This window comes from Ahaetulla prasina, chromosome 4 (genome assembly GCF_028640845.1).
Source record: "Ahaetulla prasina isolate Xishuangbanna chromosome 4, ASM2864084v1, whole genome shotgun sequence".
Taxonomy (NCBI): domain Eukaryota; kingdom Metazoa; phylum Chordata; class Lepidosauria; order Squamata; family Colubridae; genus Ahaetulla; species Ahaetulla prasina.
In genome coordinates this window covers 5,138,559-5,157,605 of record NC_080542.1, presented here as the reverse complement: position 1 = coordinate 5,157,605, position 19,047 = coordinate 5,138,559, and the positions used below count along the sequence as shown (strand labels likewise).

The 19,047-nt window shown below is 45.3% G+C and overlaps 1 protein-coding gene across 1 annotated transcript in view; it reads right to left on the bottom strand.

Moving 5' to 3' along the window:
- AP1G2 (adaptor related protein complex 1 subunit gamma 2) overlaps positions 1 to 19,047 on the bottom strand; it is a 48,104-nt gene that overhangs the window by 16,767 nt on the left and 12,290 nt on the right. Inside the window, exons 4-15 of the mRNA XM_058183101.1 lie at positions 17,424 to 17,565; positions 16,381 to 16,477; positions 14,961 to 15,037; positions 14,002 to 14,097; positions 12,214 to 12,294; positions 8,086 to 8,184; positions 6,925 to 6,980; positions 4,956 to 5,069; positions 4,728 to 4,868; positions 4,562 to 4,616; positions 4,200 to 4,322; positions 41 to 130 (exon numbers count right to left, since the gene is read on the bottom strand). Of these exons, the coding sequence (XP_058039084.1) occupies positions 41 to 130; positions 4,200 to 4,322; positions 4,562 to 4,616; positions 4,728 to 4,868; positions 4,956 to 5,069; positions 6,925 to 6,980; positions 8,086 to 8,184; positions 12,214 to 12,294; positions 14,002 to 14,097; positions 14,961 to 15,037; positions 16,381 to 16,477; positions 17,424 to 17,565 (1,171 nt within the window). The remainder of the gene's footprint in view (positions 1 to 40; positions 131 to 4,199; positions 4,323 to 4,561; positions 4,617 to 4,727; positions 4,869 to 4,955; positions 5,070 to 6,924; positions 6,981 to 8,085; positions 8,185 to 12,213; positions 12,295 to 14,001; positions 14,098 to 14,960; positions 15,038 to 16,380; positions 16,478 to 17,423; positions 17,566 to 19,047) is intronic.

The window sequence follows — 19,047 nt, the reverse complement described above, 5'->3', positions numbered from 1 at the left end:
GTCAGAACAGATCTTCGCGGATGGATTTCGGAGACCTCACCTGTTGTGGCTCCACCTCATCGCAATTCCCATCGAGAAGGAAGTGTCCGTATTCACCAAGGCACCAGGTGGCCACTTGGACCAAGGGTTGCTGCGATGGGACACAAACAAAGTGCTATTATACCACATCCAGGTAGTCCCCGATATACAACCATTCATTTAGCTCAGGGGTCGGCAACCTTAAACATTCAAAGAGCCACAAAGGTCCTAACCGGAAGCCCCACCATTCAATTCTGGAGCCAACCAGAAGTCCAGTCCCCCCACCATACTATGTCCTAATATGGAGTCTTTTTTCCTCTACCTATCCTAGCCAAAAGTCCTATCAATTGTGGAGCCGACCAGCGACAGGGAGCCGCAGAAGAGGGATGAAAGAGCCACATGCGGCTCCAGAGCCGCAGGTTGCTGACTCCTGATTTAGCTCAAAAAAGTGATTTGTCACGAACGAGTCCTTGCACTCATGTGATCGCAACCTGGTGTGTTATTTGCAGCGTCCCGTGGTTTACGTGATCATCTTTTTCAGCCAGCTTCCAACAAGCAATGTCTGGATTCACTTAATGACCGGGTGATTTTCTTAACGAAGGTGGTGAAAAGTTCATAAAATTGGACGTGTTTGCACGTTGGAGCCTGCTAGTGATGGTTGTAAGTTAAGACAGCCATAAAACGGGTCACCCACACGACGTATCCAATTTGATGACCTTTTTTGCGACTGTCATTAAATGACCATTGTAGTTGTTAAGTGATTGCTATGGTCCTTAAGTGACCACGGTGGTCGTTATTCAAAGCAGGGTGTAAGTATCCTGGGGAGCTCTGTTATTAACATTAAACAATCGCTAAGTGACCACTCATAAGTCCTGGACTATCTATATAATATTTACTTTTCATCCTGGGCCAAAATCTGAGTGGTGCAGTGGCCTAGAGGTGGAGCTCTCACCTCACAATCAGGAGGCTGTGAGTTCGATCCTAGGTAGAGAAATATCTCTCTGGATACAATGAGTTTATATCTGCGGAACAAAACTCCGCATTGGCAACAGGAAGGGCATCCGGCACTCTGCTAGCTCCATTCAATTGCCCAGACTCCACCCCGCAAGGGATTATGGAGTCGTTAAAAGTTGAAGATCCTGGGCCCAAAAAATGTTGAGTTTTCTCTCCTCTGACACTAGGTAAAGGTAAAGGTTCTCCTCGCACATACGTACTAGTCGTTGCCGACTCTAGGGGGAGGTGCTCATCTCCGTTTCAAAGCTGAAGAGCCAGCGCTGTCCGAAGACGTCTCCGTGGTCATGTGGCCGGCATGACTCAACGCCAAAGGTGCACGGAACGCTGTTACCTTCCCACCAAAGCTAGTCCCTATTTTTTCTACTTGCATTTTTTACATGCTTTTGAAACTGCTAGGTTGGCAGAAGCTGGGACAAGTCACGGGAGCTCACCCTGTTACAGGGCAGCACTAGGGATTCGAACCGCTGAGCTGCCGACCTTTCAATCGACAAGCTCAACGTCCTAGCCCTTGTGTCCTCTGACACTAGAGGGCGCCATAACCCACTTTCTCTCAGGCTGAAGCACCACCTTGTGGTCAACGGTTGGAACTACAGCTTCAGCTTTGCAGCTTTCAGCGGGATAACCCCTTCTTTTTTTTTGAGATGCGATATATTGTTTTTAGGCTGGTTCAATCTTGGGCCCCCAGACTTCCCAGGATAGATCAGGAATATGCTAATCCCCCCACTCTTTCCGTTCTGAAATGATCCCCCCCACGATCGGTGGGATCTACTCCGAGCAAGGCCTGCTGCGGTCTGCAACTTAATGTTCCCTCTGCTTAATGCAAAACCCTCAATGTAATTTTTAAGGCTGGAGAAAACGCCGAATATTTCTCTACGGATTCTGAACGTGACACACGTAAGCAAAACCAGAAGGGAGCCATTGTCTGCGTCTGCATCTTTGCAAGCAATTAAATCTCAAGCTTTAAAATATTGGTGTCTCCAGATCCTTTTATCCTCCAGAAGGGGTAACTGAGGTCAAATAAGTCAAAATGGAAGCACACGATTCAGCCCATATTCACCGCTTCGATCTCCTGTCTTGGATTGCGCCGTTACGGAAAACTAGAGCGGTGAATATGTCCGTCACCGTGATTCTAACCAAAATATGAATACCCATGCCAATATCGAGATATCAAAACCATTCGTTTAGTGACCGTTCAAAGTTACGACAGCATTTATGATTCAGCCTGGTTCAGGCTGGTTCGGGCCGGTTCGTGTGAACCGGATGCTAATTTTACATCTGATTCGCCGAACCAGTACTTCCAAGGACTGGCTGGCCCCACCCACCCCACCCCGTCCCTTCCAGGACTCTCCCCATGGCCTATTTTGGATGCCAGGTAAGTGAAGGGCCAGCACAGAGGCTCTGGGAGGGCGAAAAATGGGCCTCCCAGAAGTTCCGGAAGTCTGGAAATGAGCCCTGGAGCCTGGAGGAGGCCGTTTTTGCCAGGGAACCCTCTGGAGCCTGTGGAGGGCGGAAAATGGGCCTCCAGGAAGTCTGGAAATAGGCCTATTTCCGGCCTCCGGAGGGCCTCTGGAGCCTGGGGGAAGGCCATTTTCGCCTTTCCGGAGGCTCAAGGGAACCCTCCAGAGCCTGTGGAGGGCAAAATACAGGCCTCCAGGAAGTTCCAGAAGTCTAGAAGCGGGCCCATTCCTGGCATCCGGAGGCCCTCGGGAGGCTCTCCAGAGGCTGGGAAAGGCCGTTTTTGCCCTCCCGAAGGCTTGAGGAAAGCATCTGGAACTTGGGGAGGGCGAAAAAGCACCCCCCATGGCCACACCCACCTAACAACTGGGCAGTGAACCGGGTTGCAAAAATTTTTTGAATCCCACCCCTGCTTATGACTGTTTTTGACAATGACGCTGGAGCATGCCATGATCAAAATTTAGATATTTGGCAATTGACTCATAGTTATGACTGTCGCAATGTCCCAGGGTCACGTGATTCCCCTTTCGCGACCCCTTCTGACGAGCAAAGTCTACGGGGGAGCCCGATTCACTTAAATGACCGGGCAAATAATTTAATACTTGCTACGATTCACTTGACAATTGTGGCGAGAAAGGCCCGTAAAATAGGGCAAATCTCACTTCACAATGGTCTCGCCGAGCAACAGGAATTTGGGGCCCAATTGTGGTCGTACGTCGAGGACTAACTGTAGTAATTTTTTTTTTTTTTGATAAATCTTTGCTGTTGGATCCGTTTAGGCCAGGGGTGGATTTCTTGGAGGGCCGGATCAGCATTGTAGTTGTTCGCGGGCTGGCCAGGTTTGGGGTAGGGGGGAGATGGGACGGACACCTCCTGCAGCACCCTGCTGGCCATGCGCCATCCACTGAAAACAAGGCAAAGGGGGAGGCAGCCACTTCCAGGTGGTGCAGAGGCCATCCAGGCCCCGTTTTTACGAGCAGAGCCACTGTGGGCCGGTCATTTGCTATTTCCAGGCCAGCCCTGCGGGCCAGATCTAAGCACTCCGTGAGCTGGATCTTGCCTGTCAACCTTGAGCTCAACACACCTGGTTTAGGCCTTATGATGGCGAACCTATGGCACGCATGCCAGAAGTGGCACGCAGAACCATCTTTCCGGGCACGCCAGTCGTCACCTGTTGCTTTTCCGGTTCCAGCACGCACATGCACGTCGGCCAGCTGGTCTTAATACCGGAAGACAAGGTGACCCGCGTGTATGCACACGCCGGACACCGGAAGCTCAGCTATCCAACGTGGACATCAGTGGTGGGTTTCGGCCCAGTTCGGCTGAACCGGTAGCGACGATGGTGAGCTGAGAGCGAACCAGTTCTCTCTGATGGTTAGGTTGGCCCTCCCGCCGGCCCCTTCATTATACCTACTTTATATTTGATCCACTTTAGCCCAGCTGAAAGGCATGGCAGCGTGGATTGTCGCGTCTCAGCTATTCTATAACACACTGCGCTTGCGTGAAACACGCACGAAGCATGTGCATGAAGCGAACCGGTGGTAACACCGGTTGAAACCCACCACACTGGTGCACATGCACGCTGGGGAACAGCTCTTCCGGTTTCCGGCACTCTCCCGCGCGCCCGCGCACTCCCGTTTTGGCACTCGGTGCCAAAAAGGTTCACCAACGCTGCCGTAGAACATCATGCAAATGTTGAAACAGTCACATACCTGCGAGATATCTTGGGCCACTGCGCCATACAGCTGATGCACAGCGTAACTATGAAGCTCCTTGGCACCTCCAATCAGGTGGATGAGGTTGGGGACGGCGTCATCCCGGACATAAGAGCCCGCCTGCCAAAGAGGAACCGGGAAGGTGATGTTTGTACTCCGTTGACGGGATTCTCGTTGCTTACTCTGTCTTTCATCACTCTTCCCCCCAGAAGGAGCGAAAGGAAGATCCATAAGAAATCTCCCCTGCCTGTGCTACCAAATGCAACCTCTAGAGGGTAGCAGCAGATTAAGGTTATCCACGTCTCTCTGCTGCCACTTAGTGGACACCAAGGGATCCTAGCACCAATCCTTGCTCTCACCATGATCAGAATCTGGAGAATGGTATCGATGTGCCACCGTTTGTTGGGCGCGAAACTACGGGAGGGAATCAGAAAAATAAAAGAGAGCTCGTAAGATTCGGACAGAGCTGGATATGTTCGTCCTGCTCTCTATCGCCCTCTTGCAGGTAATGGTGGAATGACTCACTTCTCGGCAGCCAAGAACAGTCCGGAAGCGCACTCCGACTTCAGATCCGGTGTGCTGCTTTCCATGAAGGCCAGCAATTCCTTCGTGGTTGTGCGGATGTTAGCGTGGTTGATCAGGGATAAGCTCAGTTGGAGGGCTCTCCTACGGGGAGAGAAAAAAATAATCAGAAATACGGTTTTCTATTTATCAAAATTCGAACTTTCGCCCATCTTCGGGCCTTCAGCTCACCTCTTCACTGTCGAGTCGGGATCCGTCAGACAGCCGAGAATGGTGGTTCGGTGTCTCTGGACAGCGTTGTTTTCCGTCGGCAACAATTTCTGGAGTGATGTGAGGGCCACGTATCTAAACATCCCATCGATTAAAATGTTAATTGGACCAAGCGGAATTAAATCTTGTCCGCTCTGCTGCCCCCTGGTGGAATTCTGGGCAAAAAAAATGCCCATTTAGCTAAAACGGATTTGCTTAACGACCGTGGCGTTTGCTTAACGACAGCCACATTTGTTTCATAACCACCGCTTTGAACAAGCAAAGTCAACGGCGGGGGCCAGGCTTGTTTAACGACTGCATGCCTCACTTAACAACAAGGGATAAAAGGTTATCAGATTAGGCGTGGCTCACTTAACTGCCTGGCTTAGCGATGGAAACTCAGGTCCCGATTGTCGTGGTAAGTCGAGGACTATCTGGGCCGTCCACATGACAAAAGGGGTGGGGCTTCAAATAGTCCCACCCACTCTTTCAAAAGCCAATGACTATTGTGTGAATATCCTGGCTGGGAAGGATCATGTGATCCAGTGTTTTTTCCCAACCTGGCAGCCTTTAAAGACTTGTGGACTTCAACTCCCAGAATTCCCCAGCCAGCAGTGGATTCTGGGAGTTAAAATCCACACAGTCTTAAAGTTGCTAAGTTTGAGAAAGACTGAGAAATAATTCCCCACAGCAGGGAGTTAGCTACAACATCCTTCATAAGTTAGACGGTTATCTCGCCTCTGTTTAACAATGTTTAATTCTAATAATGTTTAATTTATTTATTTTTTGGCTTGGGCTTATTAGGTTCCTTAACATAGCAACTGTGTTTTGTTAACTCAAGACTCTAAAGTGCTGAGTAAACCAGCCATTGTAGATTTTTTTCTCTTGTCTAATCTTCCTTTCTCCCTTCTTTCCTTCACCCCCTTCTTCCATTTCCTTGTTTCCTTCCTTCCTTCCCTCCCTTTCTTGTTTCTTTTCTTCTTTCTCCCTCCCTCTCTCCCTTTTCTTTCTAAATTCCTTGTTTTCTTTCTTTCCTCCTTCTATTTCCTTCCTTTCTTCTTTCCTTCCTTCCTCCTCTCACTCCTTCCTTCCTTCTCTGCCTTCTTCACTCACATTCTCTCTTCCTTCCTTCCTCTGGCCATTTCCTTGTTTCCTTCCTTCCTTCCTCCCTTTCTTCCTAACTCCATTCCTTCCTCCTCCCTCCTTTCTTGTTTCCTTACTTCTTTCTCCTCCTCCTCCTCTCTCCTTTTCTTTCTAAATTCCTTGTTTTCTTTCTTTCCTCCTTCTATTTCCTTCCTTTCTTCTTTCCTTCCTTCCTCCTCTCACTCCTTCCTTCCTTCTCTGCCTTCTTCACTCACATTCTCTCTTCCTTCCTTCCTCTGGCCATTTCCTTGTTTCCTTCCTTCCTTCCTCCCTTTCTTCCTAACTCCATTCCTTCCTCCTCCTCCTTTCTTGTTTCCTTACTTCTTTCTCCTCCTTCTCTCCTTCCTTCCTAAATCCCTTGTTTTCTTTCTTTCCTCTCTCTATTTCCTTCCTTTCTTCTTTCCTTTCTTCCTTCCTCCTCCCTTTCTCTCCTCCCTTCCTTCTCTGCCTTCTTCACTCACATCCTACTTTCCTTCTCTGTCTTCTTCACTCATTCTTTCTTCCTTTTTTCCTTCCTTCCTTCCTTCTTTCCTTCCTTCCTCCTCTCTCCTTCTCCTTCCTTCCTTCCTTCTCTGCCTTCTTCACTTCCTTCCTTCCTTCCTTTCCTTCGTCCTCACTCCCTTTCTTTACTTTTCTTTTTGCTAGGGAAATATTCAATTTTTTTGAATGAAATGCCAGATTTGAAGAACACAGAATATTTCTCCCTAAGGTTCCATTCAGAAAAGCAGGAAAGTAGGTCTTTAATCAGCCCGACCTGAATAGTTTTATCCCAGCTGGATTTAAATTGAGATTTTCTTTTCTTTTTTACCTGATATTCTTATCTTTGTTAAGGAGAAACCGCCCCAGGATATTTATCGCCAAAATCTATGTATGGAAGAAAAAAAAAATCAAGAATTTCATTTCATTCTTACAATGAATCTGAGGTAAAAGCGGGATTAGGAAAACAGATTGAGTCAGGATAGTGTGTGGAACTACCTGACTCATGATTTTATGAAGGAGATGCTAAAATCTGAGGGAGTTTGTTGTTAGAAAAAGCTTAAGTGTTGTACCTTATGATTCTTGATGAAGGTATCTTTTCTTTTATGTACACTGAGCTCATATGCACCAAGACAAATTCCTTGTGTGTCCAATCACACTTGGCCAACAAAAAAAATTCTATTCTATTCTATTCTATTCTATTCTATTCTATTCTATTCTATTCTATTCTATTCTATTCTATTCCCTCTTCATTCTATTCTGTTCTATTCTATTCTATTCTCTGTTCATTCTAATCTATTCTATTCTGTTCTGTTCTGTTCTGTTCTATTCTATTCCCTTTTCATTCTATTCTATTCTATTCTATTCTGTTCTGTTCTGTTCTGTTCTATTCTATTCTATTCTATTCTATCTTCATTCTATTCTATTCTATTCTATCTTTTATTTATTTATTTATTTATTTATCGTATTTGTATACCACCCTATCATTCATTCTATAGAATCTTCATTCTATTCTATTCTATTCTATTCTATTCTATTCTATTCTATTCTATTCTATTCTATTCTATCTTCATTCTATTCTATTCTATTCTATTCTATTCTATTCTATTCTATTCTATTCTATTCTATTCTATTCTCAGTTCATTCTATTCTATTCTATTCCCTCTTCATTCTATTCTATTCTATTCTATTCTATTCTATTCTATTCTATTCTATTCTATTCTATCTTCATTATATTCTATTCTATTATATTCTATTCTATTCTATTCTATTCTATTCTATTCTCTGTTCATTCTATTCTATTCTATTCTATTCTATTCTATTCTATTCTATTCTATTCTATTCTATTCTATTCTACAATCCTTACTACACATTGCAATGCTGACAAGCCTTGATTTGAGTTCAGCCAGCTAAGCTAAAGAGAGAAATGTTGGTTTAAATCGAACACTAATGTTTGCCCTGTGCAATTGTGCATTGTTCAATTTTACGGTACCCTCAATCCACTGGTAGACTGTATCCCCATGATTGTCAGCACCGTTTCATACAAGATGGCGTTGCCCACGTTTCGTGTGGTTTCAGTGTTGGTTGCCACCTGGGTGAAGAAAGACAGAAAAACATCACGCCCCACGTGTCTTTCTTCCGTAGTCTTCCTTTTATTCAAACATCATAATTTTGTTGCTTTGCATTTTTTACTTTTTTCAAAAAGTAATTTTATCGCTTCGCGTTTTTCTTTTTTAAAATAATATTTTTATCACTTAGCAGTTTCCCCCTTTTTAAAATAATTAAAATTCTTTGCCTTTTTATTTTTTTTAATAATCATCTTATCTATCTATATCAATCTATCGGTAGCTCTCTCACAAACACACACACACACATCTATCTGTCTATCTATCTATCTATCTATCTATCTATCTATCTATCTATCTATCTATCTATCCATCCATCCATCCATCTATCTATCTATCTATCTATCTATCATCTATCTATCAGTTCCGGCTTTATTAATGTTTAGCAATAAGTCAAAACATATCCAACACACATACCTCCTCCTATTTTTCTTGCAAAAACAACCCTGTGAGGTGGGCTGGGTTGAGAGAAAGGGATTGGCTCAAAGTCACCCAGCCAGTTTTCATGCCTAAGGCGGGAATAGAACTCTCCGTCTCCTGATGATTGGCTCAAAGTCACCCAGCCAGCTTTTATACCTGAGGTGGGACTAGAACTCCCTATCTCCTGGTGATTGGCCCAAAGTCATCTAGCTGAGGTGGGACTAGAACTCACTGTCTCCTGGTTATTAGCTCAAAGTCACCCAGCCAGCTTTCATGTCTGAGGTGGGACTAGAACTCACCGTCTCCTGGTGATTGGCTCAAAGTCACCCAGCCAGCTTTCATGCCTAAGGCGGGACTAGAACTCACTGTCTCCTGGTGATTGGCTCAAAGTCACCCAGCCAGTTTTCATGTCTTAAGGCGGGACTAGAACTCTCTGTCTCCTGATGATTGGCTCAAAGTCACCCAGCCAGCTTTCATGCCTAAGGCGGGACTAGAACTCACTGTCTCCTGGTGATTGGCCCATAGTCACCCAGCTGGCTTTCATGCCTAAGGCGGGACTAGAACTCACTGTCTCCTGGTGATTGGCTCAAAGTCACCCAGCCAGCTTTCATGCCTAAGGCGGGACTAGAACTCACTGTCTCCTGGTGATTGGCCCAAAGTCACCCAGCTGGCTTTCATGCCTAAGGTGGGACTAGAACTCACCGTCTCCTGGTGATTGGCCCAAAGCCACCCAACCAGCTGTCATGACTAAGGCGGGACTAGAACTCCCTGTCTCCTGGTGATTGGCCCAAAGTCACCCAGCTGGCTTTCATGCCTAAGGTGGGACTAGAACTCACTGTCTCCTGGTGATTGGCCCAAAGTCACCCAGCCAGCTTTCATGCCTAAGGCGGGACTAGAACTCACTGTCTCCTGGTGATTGGCCCATAGTCACCCAGCTGGCTTTCATGCCTAAGGCGGGACTAGAACTCACTGTCTCCTGGTGATTGGCTCAAAGTCACCCAGCCAGCTTTCATGTCTAAGGTGGGACTTAGAACTCACTGTCTCCTGATGATTGGCTCAAAGTCACCCAGCCAGTTTTCATGTCTTAAGGCGGGTCTGTCTCCTGGTGATTGGCCCAAAGTCACCCAGCTGGCTTTCATGTCTTAAGGCGGGACTAGAACTCTCTGTCTCCTGGTGATTGGCCCAAAGTCACCCAGCTGGCTTTCATGTCTTAAGGCGGGACTAGAACTCTCTGTCTCCTGGTGATTGGCCCAAAGTCACCCAGCTGGCTTTCATGTCTTAAGGCGGGACTAGAATTCTCTGTCTCCTGGTGATTGGCCCAAAGTCATCTAGCTGGCTTTCATGTCTGAGGTGGGACTATAACTTACCGTCTCCTGGTCATTGGCCCAAAAAGTCACCCAGCCAACTTTCTTGTTTCTTGCTTTCTAATCTGGTGCCTTCCTCACTAGGCACCATCACTTTTTCATTTTCAATAATAATTTAACCCCTTTGCGTTTTTTCTTTTTTTTCTTTTTAATAAGAATTTTATCACTCGGCATTTTTCCTTCGTAATAAAAAAAAAAAATGGATCGCTTTGCATGTCTTCCGAAGTACACGATTATATATATAAAAAATTCTTCAGAGAATTCCCACGTCCTAAGACCGTGATGGCAGGTGACACGCGGAGCCATTTCTGCGGCCACGCAAGCTTCGCCCTAGGTCAGCTCCACCGTGCATGTGCGCACGCCTCCCGCCGGCCACCTGATTTTTGAGTCTCTGCCCATGCCGCCCCTCCCCTCCCAGGATTTTCCACGCGGCCCGTTTTGGATGCCAGGTAAGTAAAGGGCTGGCGCGGAAGTACCAGAAATCTGGAAACAGCCCTCTGGAGACTTCAGGGAGGCCTGCAAAATGGGGAACTGGGGGGGGGGGTGTCGCATGTGTTGTGGTCCGTCAGCATCCTACAGAGCTGGCAACGGAGTCGGACAGCGATGAGGCTGAGGTGAGGCCAGGGCCATTGTGGGAAGTGAGGTGCGGACTCCAGAGCCTCCAGAGACTGATAGTAGTGAGGCAGAAGAACAGGAGGAGTCTGTTCTTAATGCACGCATGAGAAGAGCTACCAGAAGGCAAGAGCAGCTCAAGCACAAAGGACAACTCGGGAGTAAGGCCAGGAGATGATTGGCCCTTCCCATAAGGCTTAAAAACAGACCAGCACTGGTGTTTCAGCTTTGCCGGAAAACAACGTTGTAGCTGCGTCTTCTGCTTTATGTACGTCTTTGTTTTTGTGGCTTCTGGACGTTTGCCAGGAAGGGCCTTTGGCAGTTTGCCTAATTGGACTGAGGTTTGTGAGATAACTGAAGAATTTGTGTTGGGAGGCATTTGTTTTACTTTGAGTTGAACCACGCTGGGAATGCAGTAATTCCCAGCTGTTCGAATAAAGTTTGTTTTTCCATGGACTACGTTTATTACTACCTTAAAGTGACCAGATTTCAGCGATGGCAAAGCGGGACACCATTGACGGTGGGGGGTGGGGGTGGGCTGCGCATGCGTGCTGAGTCTTGCCATCTGCCTGAAGGAGGAGGAGCGACTGCTGCTTCTCCGCTCTTCCAGGCAGGCTCGGCTCTCCTCTCGGCTCTTCTCTTCCTCTCGGGTGAAGTCAAGCGGCGTCTCTCCTCCCTCTCGCGCCCCCTTCTCCGCCACTCCCCCTTCTCTGCCTCCTCCTCTTGCGTTGCCGCCTCCCATTTTCAGAATGGGAGTGAAACAAAAAAAAATCGGGACTTTTTGGAATTGCCACGGGACACGGGACAAATTATTAAAAAGCGGGACGTCTGGTCACTATATACTACCTACTTTGGACATGGGTCACAACAACATATATTGTATAGTTATTGTCATGTCCCACTCCTCCGCTGATGGCCGGGTCAGGGAAATCCGAATCAGGCGTGCCTCTGCAGCTCTGCCAAAGTCCTAGCAAAGTCCTCAGGGCAGGCAGGAGACCAGAAAGTGACTTCAGCAAGATATGTTTAGACTTTGCCTGACTCAGAGAATGCCAGAAAGCAGATCCTTTATATAGGCCATGGGGTGTGGCTCCATGACTCAGCACTTATCCAGGCCTGCCCCTCCCTTCCTTCTGTTGCCTCCGCCTATCAAGTCTTCTGACGCGAGGGTCACTCCAGTCGGCAGCTGTTGGTAATAGACCTCCCTCAGGCTCACATGCTGTGGACGAGGGGGAGGGGTCTAGTTGCTCCGTTTGCCTGGGCATGGAGCCAGAGCTGGGGGCTGGAGGTATTTCTTCCTCTTCAGCCTGTCTGGGCATGGAGCCAGGGCTGGGGCCAGGAGGCATACTAGAACATTCCTTCGTGTTCGGAAGCAGATAAGAAGACCCCGGCTGAGGTGAGATTGGACGAGACACAACAGTTATTTCATGCTTATTCTTATGTATACTGTTGTGACAAAATAAATAAATAAATAAAATAAATAAAAACATGCCCCTGCGCAGGGGACGGGGCAGTGGGGGGGTTTTTTGCGAGCATAGGGCACTGCATTATGGGTGTGGCATGCTCCAACCCAGCCTGTCTTTCCCGAAACATCCCGCTGACCTGCGCCAAGGAGTCGTTCATGGCATCGCTGGCCTCCGTGTTGTCTCGTCCTAAGATCCGTAGTAGCCGAAGGAGCTGGACCTTTGATAGAGAGAGAGAGAGAGAAAAAAGAGGACAAGAGAGGTGTAACCGCAGGTTTTTGTAGCTTCGATGGAAGAAGTTACTGACTCTTTTACAAACTCGTTTAATCCAAGTCAGTGATGGCTTACCTTCTTGCCAGCACGTGCCAGGAGGGGGGGAGGGGGGATCACGTGCCCGTGCCCACACCCATAATTCTATGCATCCCACCCCCGTGCATACGTGTGCGCGACTGCCCCCCCCACTCCTGGCACACGACGGCCCGGTAGGCCCGTTTTTCTCTCTCACCTGGCTCCAGAGCCTTTCTAGGAGTCTGGGGAGGGTGAGAACAGCCTTCCCCACCTCCCTTGGAGATCCTCCAGAGGGGGTGGGGAAGACCGTTTTCACCCTCCCCAGATTCCTAGAGCGGCAAAAGGCAAATTAGCTGAACCGTGTCAAAGTGAGCTGAAGTCTTAATCTGTTGGAACTTTTGGCAGGCAGCTGCGTTTTCTCGGCCAGGACTGATAGGAGCCGTGAACCCACTGGCTGTAGGCCAGCTCGTTACTCCAAAGTGAGGACGGAGACAGAACAAACAGTTCACTTGCTACTGAAGTTCGCAGATGACACAACAGTGATTGGTCTCATTCGAGACAATGACGAATCCGCATATAGATGAGAGGTCGAACGACTAGCCTTGTGGTGCAACCAAAACAATCTGGAACTGAACACACTCAAAACCGTAGAAATGGGGGTAGACTTTAGGAGAAACCCTTCCATACTTCCACCTCTCACAATACTAGACAACACAGTATCAACAGTAGAAACCTTCAAATTTCTAGGTTCTATCATATCGCAAGATCTCAAATGGACAGCTAACATCAAAAACATCATTAAAAAAGGACAACAAAAAATATTCTTTCTGCGCCAACTCAGTAAACTCAAACTGCCCAAGGAGCTGCTGATTCAGTTCTATAGAGGAATTATTGAATCTGTCATTTGCACCTCTATAACTGTCTGGTTCGGTTCTGCAACCCAACAAGAAAAACACAGACTTCAGAGGATAATTAGAACTGCAGAAAAAATAATTGCTACCAACCTGCCTTCCATTGAGGACCTGTATACTGCACGAATCAAGAAGAGGGCCGTGAAAATATTTGCAGATCCCTCGCATCCTGGACATAAACTGTTTCAACTCCTACCCTCAAAACGACGCTATAGAGCACTGCACACCAGAACAACTAGACACAAGAACAGTTTTTTCCCGAAGACCATCACTCTGCTAAACAAATAATTCCCTCAACACTGTCAGACTATTTACTGAATCTGCACTACTATTAATCTTCTCATAGTTCCCATCACCAATCTCTTTCCATTTATGACTGTATGACTATAACTTGTTGCTGGCAATCCTTATGATTTATATTGATATATTGACCATCAATTGTGTTGTAAATGTTGTACCTTGATGAACGTATCTTTTCTTTTAAGTACACTGAGAGCATATGCACCAAGACAAATTCCTTGTGTGTCCAATCACACTTGGCCAATAAAAATTCTATTCTATTCTATTCTATAACAAACTTAGCAACATAAATGTGGGGCTCAAGGACTACCCGTGTTGTGTATCTTAAACATCTTTGCTGACCCATGCAGGTCCGTGTGTTCCTTTTGTCCCCAGTTGTCGCCTTGTGTAGGCTTCGCAACAAGAAAGCCAGGTTATCTCCTGCCTACCTGGAGAAAAGGTTCACTGATGCCCGCAATTGTGTTATTCGGAGAATATCCAGCTACCACCAGGTTGCGCAATACTCCGGCCAGCTGGGGAACAAACTGCGGAGGACGACAAAGAGAAGGAGAAGGTCAGGACGGTGAGGTCCTTCCCAAGGGAGGGTGTTTCTACAGGTCTCGGATCCCGTCGTCCACAGCCAGAGATCTCCTGCATGCTGGAAATGCCTATGGAGCCACGTGACCTATGCAGTCCAATGCAGGGAGCCATGGGCAGATCTGTCGATTGGGGAAACAAAACAGCCACTTCATAACCGCATGGCACAACCCAGAAGAAACCCAATCAGGACTAGGTTCAGCCGTCCAGCTGCATTTAAAAGACAAAGGCCACTCTTTTGAAGGCATCAAAGTCCACATTTTGGACAGAGAGGACCGCTGGTTTGAAAGAGGGGTCAAAGAGGCCATCTAGATCCAAATTGAACACCCCTCCTTCAAAGGGGAGGGAGAGATACGACCTCATCTATCTCCAGTCTAAAACACGGTCCTTTCAGCGCTTCCAAATAGGCTTCGCACTTATCTGCACCACTTAGGTGACAGATAAACCTCCAGGTGACCTCAACACAACTCGTTAAAAAGAATGCAAATGACCCGCTGTCTTCAAGGAGGATAAATCCTTCCATTCCCCACCATCCAGTCGGAGCTGAAGAAGCTTCTTCGGGTGAGAAGCGAAACATCTTCAAAGAAAAAAACAGAAAGTCCAGTTGCCTCTTGGACGTGCATGTTGGAAATCTTTTTAAACGTATCGCATTCTGTCGATAGATTCAACTGGAGGCTTTCAAGAAGAGACTGGAAAGCCACTTGCCAGAAAGGGTTTGCGGCTTGAACCGGGGGGCGGGGGGGGGGGGGTTGGAATAGATGACCTCCAAGGTCCCTCCCAACTCCGTGATTCTGTTATTATCTGCTATTACCTTGGAGAAATGTTTGAGGGCCTGTGAGCTTTTTTCACACATCTCCGCGATTAACATAATGGTGCCGTGGAGGATGCCTGGAAGAAAATTAGATTGCTCATTTTTGACTCATTCAGTTGTACTTCCCAATTGCTCGGTTTCTTCCATTCCTTCTTGATTTCCTTCCTAACCTTTTCTCCCTCTTTCCCCTAACCTGTTCTCACTCTTTTCTCTTTTTCTTTATCTTTTCCCTAACCTTTTCCTGATCTTTTTCTTAAATTTTTCTTAAACTTTTCTTAATCTTTTTCTCAATCTTTTCTCTTTTTCTTGATATTTTCCCCAATCTCCTGATCTTTTTCCTAACCTTTTCTCAATCTTTTCATTTTTTTCAATCTTTTCCCTGACCTTTTCTTGATCTTTTTCTAACCTTTTCCTGATCTTTTTCCTAACCTTTTCTCAATCTTTTCTTTTTCTTGATCTTTTCCCTAATCTTTTCCTGATCTTTTTCTTAAACTTTTCTTAATCTTTTTCCTAACCTTTTCTCAATCTTTTCTCTTTTTCTTGATATTTTCCCCAATCTCCTGATCTTTTTCCTAACCTTTTCTCAATCTTTTCTTTTTCTTGATCTTTTTCCTAATCTTTTCCTGATCTTTTCCCCAGTGTTTTCTCAATCTTTTCATTTTTTAAAAAACCTTTTCCCTAACCGTTTCCTGATCTTTTTCCTAACCTTTTCTCAATCTTTTCTTTTTCTTGATCTTTTCCCTAACCTTTTCTTGATCTTTTCTCTAACCTTTTCCTGATCTTTTCCCCAGTGTTTTCTCAATCTTTTCACTTTTTAAAAAACCTTTTCCCTAACTTTTTCTTTAATCTTTTCTCTTTTTCCCGATCCTTTTTCCCACTTGGGTGGAGGGTTGGACTAGATGACTTACAAGATCTCTCCCAACTCTGTAAATCTGTTTTTCCTAACCTTTTCTTGACCTTTTTCCTAACTTTATTTTTTGTCTTTTACCTTTCCTCGAACCTTTTCCTGATCTTTTTCCAAACCTGTTCTTGATATTTTCCCTAATCTTTTCTCAATTTTTCTCTAACCATGTCTCAATTTTTTTTCTCAATCTTTTTCTTGATTTTTTAACCTTTGCTTGATCTTTCCCTAACCTTTTTGCTATCTTTTCCCTTAACTCTTTCTCAATCTTTTCCATAACCGTTTCTCGTAACTATTTCTCGATCTTTTCCATGTTCTTTCCTTGATCTTTTTCCCTTAACTGTTTCTCGATCTTTCTTGTAGAGTTTTCCCAGTTCTTCTGTTGCACGTTTTAGCCCTGAAATCAGTTCCCACGTTCACCTTTTGGTGCAAGTAACGGATGGATCGCCATACAAGCAGGAATAGTGCAACTCACCAATTTTGCCCACCGACCTCCGACACAAAAACCAGCCCACTCACTCTGAATTTGTTCATTCAACAGCTGCTCTCCCAGTGGTGTGAACATATCTACTAAAGTGGGTACTTTTCGGGTGATATGAACGGCACAGACCACGGCCTAGAAACAGAGGGTTCATAAAAAGGAATTATTATGATTTACATGTATATATTGTATAACATATTCATATTATAAAGATATTATTTATTATACATTTATACAGTACATTTTATAATTCACTTATAATTCAGAGTTTTTCAGGGCTCGGCTTTGGAAGGGGCGTTCAGTCCTTTTGTTGTGGTCTGCCAGCAGCCTGCGGCAGACAGTGATGAGGCTGAGGAAAAGCATGGGCCAGTCCTGGAGGCTTGGAAGTCCCAGATGAGGGCTCTGCATCAGAGGAAGAGATGGGGCCAGGGCCATCAGGGAGTGATGTGCGGATTCCGGAGCCTCCAGAGGCTGACAATAGTGAGGCAGATGAACAGGAGGAGCCTGTTCCTAATGCACGCATGAGAAGAGCTTCCAGAAGGCAAGAGCAGCTAAAGCAAAGAGGACGACTCGGGAGTAGGGCCAAGAGATGATTGGCCCCTCCCATAAGGGTTAAAATAGACCAGCAACGGCGTTTGAGCTTTGCCGGAAAACAACATTGGTAGCTGCGTCTTCTGCTTCGTCTACGTCTTGCATTTATTTTTGTGACTTCTGAACGTTTGCCAAGAAAGGCCTTTGGCAGTTTGCCTAATTGGACCAAGGTTTGTGAGATAACTGAGGAATTTGTGTTGGGAGGAATTTGTTTTAATTTGAATTGAATGACGCTGGGAATGAAGTAATTCTCAGCTGTTCGAATCAAGTTGGTTTGTTTTTTTCACGGACCGAGTTTCCTACTACCTACTTGGGCTTAAGTCACAACAGATCCAAACCTTTATGGTCAGCGCACAACATATGTGCCATGAAAGGGGTTGAGCGCCCTCAGTGGAGTCCTTCAGAACGTTGAACGGTCACTAAAGGAACTGTTGTAACTCAAGGACTAGCTGTACGGCTAAATCCAGAAAGCGAATCCGCGGCTTCTCACCTTCCTTCGTATAGTGTGCTGCCCGGTTTTTGCCAGCTGCTGCACTTCCTGTGCCAAATCCTGCAACATGGCCGCGGAGCCGAGCGAACCTAGGGTGCTGAGTGCCAATCCTTGCACCCAGGGGTTGCTATGCAGCAGGTCACTTGCAGGTAAGGAGGGAAAAGTGGCATATAAGAAACCTCATCTTCCACACGCCGCTCCTTATTCTTATTAATATGTTGCCCGTTGTTTAATATTTTCCAGTCTAATCATTTTTAGAGAACCTGCATTTTAATGTGCAGTTTTATGGAAAGTTTTTATTAGCGTTAGATAAATAAACACGGGTCTTCTTGTAATCAGAGCATATCAATGTTTCTCAATCCGTTGCCCCTTTAAGAGGAGGGGACTTCAACTCCCAGAATTCTGGGAGTTGAAGTTCCCTCCTCTTAAAGGGGCAACGGGTTGAGAAACACTGGAATACACTATATTTATGATATATTTTATCATTGCCAGTATGTTACTGCGCTACTTCTCTTTCTTGATCCTGATGGCATTTCCTTTTTTTTTACTTGCTCATTTTATTATTTAATGTTGTTGGTCATTGATGAAATAAATAAATAAATTTAGATTTCATTGTTCACATGCTCCCTTCATTTCCCCCCCCCCCAAAAAAATCTTGAAGGGGAGAAAGCAGAATCTCTGCGTCCCCCAACCCCCAAATATATCCTACCTTATGGGCAGGGATTCTTTAGCTGCAGATTTATCTATCTATCTATCTATCTATCTATCTATCTATCATCTATCTATCTATCTATCTATCTATCTATCTATCTATCTATCTATCTATCTATCTATCTTCCTCTCTCTCTCTCTCTCTCAATCAATCTATATCTATCTATCTATCTATCTATCTATCTATCTATCTATCTATCTATCTATCTATCTATCATCTCTCTCTCTCTCTCTATCAATCAATCTATCTATCTATCAATCTATCTATATCTCTCTATCTATATCAATCTATCTCTATCTATCTATCTATCTATCTATCTATCTATCTATCTATCTATCTATCTTTCTCTCTCTCTCTCTATCTATCTATATCAATCTATCTCTATCTATCTATCTATCTATCTATCTATCTATCTATCTATCTATCTATCTATCTATCTATCTATCTATCTATCTATTTCTCTCTCTCTCTCTCTCAGTCTCTCTCTCTCTCTCTCTCTCTCTCTCAATCTCTCTCTCTCTCTCTCTCAATCTCTCTCTCTCTATCTATTTATTTATTTATTATTTTATTTTATTTATTCATATTTTTATACCGCCCTTCTCCGAAGACTCAGGGCGGTGTACAGCCAATAAAACGACAAGGATCCTAACAAATTAAAATACAATATCAAGTTTAAAAAACTGATTCAATCGCTGTATACTTAAAATATTAGCTAAAATTTATCAAAACTAAAACCTTAATAAAACCCACTAAAACCCCCCCATACTAAAATCAATCAGGCCAGCCCCGCTTGGTGAAAAAAAGAAAGTCTTGAGCTCGCATTTAAAGGTCCAGAGATCAGGGAGGAGACGGAGTCCCACCGGCAGCTCGTTCCATAGAGCCGGGCCCCCCATAGAGAACGCCCTTACCCTG